This window comes from Trifolium pratense, linkage group LG6, assembly GCF_020283565.1.
Source record: "Trifolium pratense cultivar HEN17-A07 linkage group LG6, ARS_RC_1.1, whole genome shotgun sequence".
Lineage (NCBI taxonomy): Eukaryota > Viridiplantae > Streptophyta > Magnoliopsida > Fabales > Fabaceae > Trifolium > Trifolium pratense.
The window spans coordinates 4,977,732-4,987,060 of record NC_060064.1 but is presented as its reverse complement, the minus strand read 5'-3'; the positions used below and the strand labels follow the sequence as shown (position 1 = coordinate 4,987,060).

At 33.4% G+C, this 9,329-nt stretch overlaps 3 protein-coding genes across 5 annotated transcripts; 1 reads left to right on the top strand and 2 right to left on the bottom strand.

Annotated features, from left to right (window-relative positions):
* Nucleotides 1-111: 111 nt before the first annotated feature.
* LOC123890263 (MATH domain and coiled-coil domain-containing protein At3g58370-like) lies at nucleotides 112-2,293 on the bottom strand. Its single transcript, XM_045939833.1, has 3 exons — nucleotides 1,392-2,293; nucleotides 1,132-1,289; nucleotides 112-1,047 (listed from the first exon to the last, which is right to left on the bottom strand). Exons 1-3 carry the CDS (start codon nucleotides 1,553-1,555, stop codon nucleotides 206-208), a joined length of 1,164 nt encoding a protein of 387 aa, XP_045795789.1. The 5' UTR covers nucleotides 1,556-2,293; the 3' UTR covers nucleotides 112-205.
* Nucleotides 2,294-3,461: 1,168 nt separating this feature from the next.
* LOC123890261 (MATH domain and coiled-coil domain-containing protein At3g58210-like) lies at nucleotides 3,462-5,471 on the bottom strand. Of its 2 annotated transcripts, XM_045939832.1 has the most exons (4): nucleotides 5,297-5,471; nucleotides 5,056-5,189; nucleotides 4,729-4,883; nucleotides 3,462-4,301 (listed from the first exon to the last, which is right to left on the bottom strand). In XM_045939832.1, exons 2-4 carry the CDS (start codon nucleotides 5,175-5,177, stop codon nucleotides 3,550-3,552), a joined length of 1,029 nt encoding a protein of 342 aa, XP_045795788.1. In that variant the 5' UTR covers nucleotides 5,178-5,189; nucleotides 5,297-5,471; the 3' UTR covers nucleotides 3,462-3,549. The 2 variants fall into 2 exon arrangements, with proteins under 2 accessions (XP_045795788.1, XP_045795787.1); XM_045939831.1 differs by having other exon boundaries at nucleotides 5,056-5,471.
* Nucleotides 5,472-7,218: 1,747 nt separating this feature from the next.
* Nucleotides 7,219-9,199, top strand: LOC123890260 (40S ribosomal protein SA-like). 2 transcript variants are annotated; one of them, XM_045939830.1, is made up of 6 exons: nucleotides 7,221-7,521; nucleotides 7,629-7,891; nucleotides 8,028-8,225; nucleotides 8,443-8,653; nucleotides 8,874-8,989; nucleotides 9,026-9,199. In XM_045939830.1, the coding sequence occupies exons 1-5, from the start codon at nucleotides 7,371-7,373 to the stop codon at nucleotides 8,960-8,962; spliced, it is 912 nt and encodes a 303-aa protein (XP_045795786.1). In that variant the 5' UTR covers nucleotides 7,221-7,370; the 3' UTR covers nucleotides 8,963-8,989; nucleotides 9,026-9,199. The 2 variants fall into 2 exon arrangements, with proteins under 2 accessions (XP_045795785.1, XP_045795786.1); XM_045939829.1 differs by having other exon boundaries at nucleotides 7,219-7,521; nucleotides 8,874-9,199.
* The last annotated feature ends 130 nt before the right edge of the window (nucleotides 9,200-9,329 follow it).

Sequence of the window (9,329 nt, the reverse complement as noted above, 5' to 3'; positions counted from 1 at the left end):
AGTACGTAATAAGGTTGTGTTTTGCGCATGAATTGTCAAACAGCAAAATGAACTTAATTAAATCATCAAGAGTTGGATCTACAATGATCAATAGTAATCCCATAAATAGACTTCAGTTGCCAAAAGATGAATCTGCACAACATTTTAGGTCTATGGCATGTAAACATGCATCCATGTAAACATGCATGTGTATGTACCTATAGGTCTATGGCATCCCATATCCTAGTTCAGCATTCAAATGTCTCTCATTGAGGCTTTCTTCTTTCAGCAAGTCTTTTGCTATGTCAAGATGTACCTCAACAGTTGCCAATTTTGTTTTAAAACTTTCCATTTCCAAAGTTAGACTTTCCACATACTTCTTCAGCTCTTCCATTTGCACAGCTTTCTCCACATAATTTTTCATTCCTAATGCAGATTGAACATGAGGCTCTAGCCAAGTCAGATCAAATTTGAATGTCTCGAGTTCCTCCCATAACATTTGAAGATCCTTACAAGCTTGCTCATTCATGTCTTTCACCTTTCTTGTCTTAAGAAAATAGAGAACTCTTCCCAAAGCAGTGAAAGCCCACTCGGTAAACTTGCGACTTCTCCTCTGCTGACACTCAATAAGTGAAGGATGATGAGAACATACTTCATTTAGTAATGGAACAAAAGATTTTTCCACTTTGCCTAAACCCGCGAAATCCATAAGCTCACCAACCGAGTCCGAGAATAATTCCACATCAGTAGTGTCTCTAGTAGGCTCAGTATGAACTAATGTTGGGAATTCAGAAAGAGATTCCAAATTTGGGACATGGGCTTGTGGCATTGGCAATGGCATTGGCCTTGGAACTTCCATATGTCCACTACTGCTATGACTTCCGGATGTGAAGTTGGCAGTTGGATTCACATGATTCTCGCGCCATGAATTGTGAACATAAACCTCCGTGCCAATAATAATAACATCGTTCACAAGAAACCCCAAGCCAGGATTATGGATCTCAGCTAAAGGAATGAAATGTGTGAAACCCCAGGACTTCTCCCTTTCACTGAACACATGATCAGTCTCTGTCAAATTCACATATATATGAAGAGTCAATTTGGTTGTTTCTAATGAAGAATAAAAGCATGAAAAGAAAAGCGAAATCATACCTTTTGTGATTGTCATGCAGCTATCGAACTGATTAAATACAAACAGACTGAATGTCACATCTCTGATCTCGCGCTGATGAGAATTAGGAGATTGCATATAATCCAAATAAATTGACACGCAGTCTGTGTCGTTCCCATATGGATAAACAAGAATCCTCCTAAAATCAAAACCAAAGCAAGTAATATAAATGGTGTCAAAGAGCAAAAAATCTACTTTTTTCAATAAATTCTAACATGTAAAAATTCATTCATTGAAATACCATGGATGGCCACAGAGGACGAAAGGCTCAGAGTAATACTGATCACTATCGGTCAATCGAGAAAAGTTCTCAATCTTCCATGAGAATTTCTCAAACATATCAATCCTAGATTGTCGATCATCCACTCGCGCAAACTCTTCAAGAACCCTGAAAAAGTTAGCCATTGATTTTATTTTATAAGATATTGTTGATTACCTGTGACAAATAACCTATGAAGCACCAACACTGTTCCAGACACCACACACGAAAATTTGAGAAAATTAAATGTGATTGAATGCAAGCTAGGTGAGTGTTATGGGTTGGTGTCGGTGGACTATGTCGGATTGTTGATGTGTGTCGGTGTCACACGCTTGGGCTAAATTCGAGAAAATTAAATTTGATTGAATGCAACCGAGGTGGGTGTTATATGTTGGTGTCGGTGTACTATGTCGGATTGTTGATGTGTGTTGGTGTCAAGCGCTTGGGATCTTTTAATGTTGAGTGCCGGTGTCATGTGCTTTTGATGTGAAGTGTCAAGTGTTATTGTCTGGACACACAAAACACTTACACGCTATCAAATGTGAAGTGTTTCGGTGTCATGCATTTGCAATGTGAAGTGTCAAGTGTTACTGTTTGGACACACAAATACGACATCGTATTCCACATCATACAAAATACAATAATATACTCTCACATAATTTATTTTTCATCCAAGGTGAAAGAAAATAATGATTAAAACATCCAAACTGTGCCGGAACCATATTTTTATTTGATGTCGGATGTCAAAGGGGGTTGGATCGTCTCCAACGAAGATTTCACCGGGAGTCTCTCTAGTTGCAATATCCACCACTAATATATCTCATTTTCTAATTGCTTAATTTTGAAAACTCTTTTATTTTTTCAAAGGCAAGATTTTACAACATTTGAAAACTCATATATATATCCCACAAAAAGATTCTCATATAGGAGTTAACAATTAACAAAATTGTAGGTCGGATTTTATATGCTAGGATCGAGATTCAAACTTCGAACTCTCCACTTAGTCGCTAAACAAAATTGAATTGGAGAGAATTCACAAAGAGTGAAACATTGTAATTTTGTAAAGTTGAAAATACATAAACAGAGTACACGATCATCCAAAAAGTAAATTCAATATTATTATTTTTTTTGAGAATAACGACACATTGGAGTCCCTTACATAACACGCGATCACAGCTTCAAGTTTGAGGACATGGAATCAAAATCTAAACAACGTAGGATCATTATTAGTGATAACAGCATAAAATAATTACTACGAAAAGAAGAAGAAACAAAGTAATAACCATAAATATTTTGCAAAAGAGAAAGAAAAAACAAAACAAAAGGAGACACGGTTAAAGGTTACCGATGGTGAGAGAATATAGTGTGAGGGTTAGTGAGGGAATCAAGCTGTATTGCAGAATATATTTTTTTGTGTTAATTAAAGTTGTTATTTTCGTTGTCACTTATTTTTTAACTTATGTGAAATAACTTATGAAAATAAATAATTTATTTTTGAACTTATATGAAACAACTTACGTAAATAAGTAAGGTTTTATGTTAATTTATACCACTAGTCAAAACTGTATTTTTATAAGTTATTTTTTCATTAACTACCTTGACAAACTTATAATAATACATAAAAACTTATTTATTTGTATAAGCTCAAAAAATAAGCTATTTCAAACGGACTCTTTATAAGTTTTTCAAGGTAGCCTGTGAGAAAATAGCTTAGGTACAATTTTTGTTGGCGAAAACTTGTGAATCAACACAAAAATTTATCTGCATAAGTTATTTTCATAAGCTCAAAAATAAGTTAAATTCAAATATAACATCGTCCTAGTTTGTTGGTTTCAAAACGAATGGAGCAACGTAAGGCTGCATGTCCGACAGTAAAATTTCAGGTAATTCCAAACATGTTTTTCTCCTACCCACCCGCGATTTCCCTTCCAATTTATGGATCAAGTTTAATTAAAAATAACCCCCCAGAGACACCTTGTCCGTGCGTTCGACATTAATAACAAACGACGGTGTAAAAATAAATTTTACTATGTTAAGTGTTAACACTATATGTGACATCAAAGTATAATTTTGATAAAAATTATACAGTAACACAATATGATTTTGTCAAACTCAACAGTAGAAATACACATTGAGTCTTCTAATATATGGAATAACATAAATCAGCATTCAAATCAATATCTATGTGCCCTTTACTCAACTCATCCAAGGCTCTTTTTGCCTCCTCAAATTCAACTTCTGCATCAACCAATTCACCTCTCAATTTCTTCATTTTAGTATCTAAAGCAACCATACTTTCCTTCAATTTATTCACTTGAAGTGTCTTTTCCACATGATTTTTCATACCTAATGCAGATTCAACATAAGGTTCCAACCAAGCCAAATCAAATCCAGAAGCCATAACAAGTTCCTCCCACAAACCTTTAAGGTTCTTACTAGTTTCTTCATCCATATCTTTCACTTTACTTGTCTTTAATATATGTAAAACTTGTCCTAAAGATGTGAATGCCCATGATTTAAATCTTGCAGTTCTTTTACTTTGGCTTCTTATCAAAGAAGGATGCCAAACACATGCTTCCTCTAAAAGTGGAACAAAATCTAATTCTTCATTTCTTAAACTCTCCAAATCTAAGAGATCTCTTAGTGTCAAATCTGATGAATCTGTTTCACTTGAACCACATGATCCTGTTGGACTACTTTCATCTGATGTTTCTATAACATGTACCTTATTATTTGAGGATTCTCTTTGTTGTGAAGCTTGAACATTGATATGAGCTTCAATGATGCATGTGTTGTTTACAAGATAGCCTTGTTTTGAGTCATTGAAATCACTTAGATTCACAAATAATGAGCCCCAACTAAGATATCCGCCATTGAACTTTTGATGAGTCTCTGGAAATGTATAGATACACATGTCCCCAATTATAAATCTAGAATTAAATTACACTCAAAAATTGAAATATGGTCACATGAAAAATGAAAAGTAAACACAACACAAAAACATGACTTGACTGGTTGATTATGATCATATGAAACGTGATCCTAGTGGGTCGATAACGGTAATCTGATAACAGATGATCTCAAATTTTTAATAAGTTATGATACTGTCTTAAATTTTTTAACAGATGATCTCTCCCTAAGAGTTTTAACGCTACTGCATGCCCAAACCAGAAATCAAACTTAGGACTTTGGTTAAACTAAAAGAGACTCGTGCAATCTCATATAAGCGCTCTTGAATTATGTGAAACAGAAGTTACTTGCCTTAAGACACAAACCATATGCTATCAAAATTAAAACAGAATATAACAAAGATATGTACCTTTTACAACCGATCTGTTGTCATCTATTTGATTAACTAGAACCAATTTGAAATGTGCATTTCTGTTCCATCCATACGCTGGTAAAGAATCCGCAACCATCAAATATAATGAGAAATGGTCAACATTTTTCCTTAATGGATGCAACAGAATCCTCCTGTGACATGATTAAAAAGTTGTTGGTAGAGACATCGTATTAATTATACATGCAGAGTCAGGTTCAAATACAGACACTCCACTTATTTACCTTAAAAGTAAAAAATTTAGTCACTATGTTACTTGAAAAAAAATTACAAAATATCTTAGACTTCAAATTAATCTGCACATACCATTTATAGCCTCCTATTTTGAAAGCCTTGGATCGAAGATTCTTGGTGTTTTGTTTTGAGAAATTCTCAATTTTCCACACGAATGGCTCAAAATTTATACTCTTTCCCTTCTGATTATCCATTCTAGTTCAAAACTACAAACAAAAAATGCCAAAAGTAATGAATTCTGCAAGATAGAAAGCGAAATAAAGGTTAATGCAAAAGTGCTTTTTCACTAATTTTGAAAGTGATTTTCACTAACATGTAAGTAGTTCATATATATTGTGAGAATTGAGAAGCAAGAAGGGAAGAAAATGAACATATAATTGTAGAAAGCAAGAAGGGATATTGAAAATAAAGTCAACTTAGCCAAGTCAACTCGTATTCGTGAGGAAGGAACCACATAAAATACAAGAAAATACTTTTAATTTTTTAAATATTTTTTGCTAAAGAAAATACTTCGAAATTTCAAACACACGTACTTATTGATAAAATATAAAATAAAAAAACATATATTCATTCTACCCCAAATATAGTACTCATTTTTAAGATTTGTTTGTTTCCACTTGCATTCAATTGTTTTTAAAAGGGGTAAATATGTCTCTTTCTTACAAAGGATAAATATGTCTTTATAGTTCCTGATTTGGATTTCTAAAAATAGTTCCTATATTTTTTATTATATTTTTAATTATCACGTTTTTGTCGTTTCCAACATTGATTTTTACCATAAAACTTTCGTTGACTATACAGACGAAAAATGTCACATAAATGCCACATGGACTCATTTAATGTTTATTCTCTGTGCGTTCTCTGTGCGTCCATGTTATTAAATAAATCTGCGTGACACCTATGTGGCATTTTTTGTCTGTCTCTTTTATTGTCTGTCTTGTCAACCAAAATTTTACAGTAGGGACTAATGTTGAAAACAGCAAAAACGTGAATTAAAAATATAATTAAAAAAAATGTAAGGACTATTTTTAGATGTCCGTGTGGGGCTAAAACTATATGGTATTTTGGTTCGGCGCATTCGCATATGTTGGCTTTAGGTTGGCATATCCAAATTCGTTACACTTGAACGGAGGAAACCGTTGTGCTGATTGGCTTGCCAAATTTAGTCTTCCCTTTGATTTTTTAGACTATACTATTGTGGAGACTCCAACGCTTCATAAATTTCTTTTTGATGATTTTTCTGTGACATCTATCTATATTAAAAATGTTCATTTAGTTTCGTAGTTTTGTTTTGAGCTTTGACCCTTGTTTAGTTTCATAATTTTGGTTTCGGCTTCGACCCTCTTTTCGTCACACCTATTTCTTATGGTGAGTCCCCACCTAAGCATTAATGATTAGGCACAACCAATCACATAATTACAACTCATTAAATAATTACATATAATTAATAGTGTAGTAATTAATAAAATCAAATCTCTATAACAAAAAAAAAATTAACAAATCTCTATAAATAAGGAAAAAAAAACATACATCTGCACTTTATAATTTATTTTCACGCTCATTTTTTTTTTCTTCTTTACATACTAAGCTTTCTTTTTATTTTTTTTACTTACTTGAAAATAATTAAATTTTTTTTTTACTAAAATTAAATATTTTTTATGGCACTATATTAATAAGATATTCAACCGTTAATTTTACTAAGTTTGTTTATCAATTATTCACTATTTTTTCATCCAACAAATTCATAATAGTTTGGAGTTTTGGACGGTCCCTAAGTTTTTTAAAAGTACAAAAATAATAATGAATAAAAATAAGGTATATTCTTTATTAGTACCGAATTTGTATTATTATTTATTGGACACCGCTATTTCATACGGAAAATTCTTTAGAATATAAATTATGTAATTATAAGTTATAGTATCAAAATATGATAAGGCATTATACTTAACATGACAATGTATTAATCATCGAAGTGTTCACATAAAAATAATTGAAACATGAAAATTAAAAACAAAAAGAGAGAACTTAGAAGAAAAAAAAAAGAGCAATTAGAAAGAAAAAAATAATAATAAAATGCACAACACATGTTTTTTTATAAGTTTTTTTTTTTCCTTATTTATAGAGATTTGATTTTAGTTGTTTCTCTATTAATTATTTGTAATTATTTAATATATTAATGAGTTGTAATTATGTGATTGATCGTGCTTAATCATTAATGCTTAGGTGATTCACGTACTCGTCCAATTAAACCTAAACTCCGTATAATTAGCCACCATAATTCTCAAAAACCCTACCATTTCGATTCTCACTTAGAGAAGTAACAAACTAACCTCCCTCCCTCCCTCTTTCGTTAACCCTACCTGCCGCGCCGATCACTCTCCGCAACCATGGCTACCACCAATGCAGGCACAGCGCAGCCGCGTACACTCTCTGAGAAAGAAGCCGCTATCCAAATGATGTTGGCTGCCGATGTGCATCTCGGTACCAAGAACTGCGATTTCCAAATGGAACGCTACATCTTCAAGCGCCGCGATGACGGTAACGTTCCAAACCCTAATTTTTCAATTTGATTCAACATTTTATTCACGTTGTTTCAAAATTTGATTTTTTGTTTTTCGTTTTTGTTGCAAATATCACTGATTTAGGTATTTATATTATCAATCTTGGTAAGACATGGGAAAAGCTTCAACTTGCTGCTAGGGTTATTGTTGCAATTGAAAATCCTAAGGATATCATTGTTCAATCTGCTAGACCTTATGGACAAAGGGCTGTTCTCAAATTTGCTCAGTATACTAGTTGTCATGCTATTGCTGGAAGACACACTCCTGGTACTTTCACCAATCAGCTTCAAACTTCATTCAGTGAGCCTCGTCTTCTTATCCTTACCGATCCAAGAACCGATCACCAGGTTTCGCATTGCCCATTTTGTTAATTTATGCATTTTTTATTGATTGGTTATTTTTTAGAGTTTTTTATTTTAGATTTGTTTGTGAAATGTTTTGTAATGGTTTGTGTAATTCTATGTGGGTTTTGTTTTTGTGTAGCCAATTAAGGAAGCTGCTCTTGGAAATATTCCAACAATTGCTTTCTGTGACACTGATTCTCCTATGAATTATGTTGACATTGGTATCCCTGCCAACAACAAAGGAAAGCACAGCATTGGTTGTCTGTTTTGGCTTCTGGCTAGGATGGTGTTGCAGATGCGTGGCACTATTCGTCCTGGCCATAAGTGGGATGTCATGGTAAACTATTTTTTGTTTCTATAATTCATAGATTATGTTTAGTCTTATGTTAGATTATGCAAATTTGAAGTATACATACATGGCATTGTTGCACATCGGTCGAATTTACAGGTTTAGAACGATTATATTGTCTCATACATATATGACATTGTGCCCCCTCGGTTAAATTTACATGTTTAGAACGAGTACATTGTCTCTAATGTTTTCTTTAATGCAGGTGGATCTATTCTTCTACAGAGATCCTGAGGAGGCCAAGGAGGAAGAAGTGGATGAAGTTCCTGTTCAAGATTATGCCATTGCTGATTTCAATGCAGTTGCGGCACCCAATGATGGACAGTGGCCTGCTGCAATTGATCAGCCATGGACTGATGCCGTTCCACAACCTATTGCAGCAGCTCCTGGAGTCAACTGGGCAGCCTCAGAAGCTGGTAAATGGTTATATGTTGTTTAAAAAATATATAGACTAAACAGAAAATTTTGGAACTGCCCTTCAGCTTTTATTTCCCTGGTTGCTAATTTTAATTTTATTTTACTATGCTAATCTTTAGTTCATTTACTTGTTAATTCTAATTCTCTATTCAAGCATGTGTAATTGATTTAGTTTTTTTCAAAATGCATTCATGTTTTGTTGATAGAGTTAATTTACAGTTGCAGGGGATTGGGGTGAAGCTGTTCCACCTCCTAACCAAATACCTCCTCCTGGAGTTGAATCTATCCAAGCAACTGGCTGGGAATAAACTAGTGGTTTTTGATCGTATGATGTCCCATCCGGCCATTTATTTTTTGCCTTTCCTTACCTTCCAAAGTAACATCTGTTAAGAATGAGCTTCAGTAATTTTGTTTACGGCCAAGAATATTTGGTAAAGTTTTCCTATTTATTGTTTAGGCAGTTATAAATTATAATTTGTGAATGTTTTGCTGTGATTGCTGTCTACATTTTGATGATAATCTATCCATTTATGAATTTAGGTATACATGATTTGAGATTTTAGATGGGGTTGAGTTGTTTATAACTTGGTGGTTTTTTTGTTCAAAGATCTTGTGGTGTTCGTTTATAGTGTTTGTGTTCGTTTATACTATTCTAGATTTAACTCGCTTAATCAC

Bases quoted from the DNA above. Each gene is read 5' to 3' on its own strand.
- LOC123890263 (XM_045939833.1), bottom strand. From the start codon at position 1,555: ATGGCTAACTTTTTCAGGGTTCTTGAAGAGTTTGCGCGAGTGGATGAT. The intron at 1,290-1,391 runs GTATTTCAATGA...TTTTGATTTTAG, and splicing joins GTCCTCTGTGGCCATCCATG to GAGGATTCTTGTTTATCCAT. The intron at 1,048-1,131 runs GTATGATTTCGC...TGAATTTGACAG, and splicing joins CTGCATGACAATCACAAAAG to AGACTGATCATGTGTTCAGT.
- LOC123890261 (XM_045939831.1), bottom strand. From the start codon at position 5,177: ATGGATAATCAGAAGGGAAAGAGTATAAATTTTGAGCCATTCGTGTGG. The intron at 4,884-5,055 runs GTATGTGCAGAT...ATCATGTCACAG, and splicing joins AAAATAGGAGGCTATAAATG to GAGGATTCTGTTGCATCCAT. The intron at 4,302-4,728 runs GTACATATCTTT...ATACATTTCCAG, and splicing joins CAACAGATCGGTTGTAAAAG to AGACTCATCAAAAGTTCAAT.
- LOC123890260 (XM_045939829.1), top strand. From the start codon at position 7,371: ATGGCTACCACCAATGCAGGCACAGCGCAGCCGCGTACACTCTCTGAG. The intron at 7,522-7,628 runs GTAACGTTCCAA...TCACTGATTTAG, and splicing joins CTTCAAGCGCCGCGATGACG to GTATTTATATTATCAATCTT. The intron at 8,654-8,873 runs GTAAATGGTTAT...GTTAATTTACAG, and splicing joins CTGGGCAGCCTCAGAAGCTG to TTGCAGGGGATTGGGGTGAA.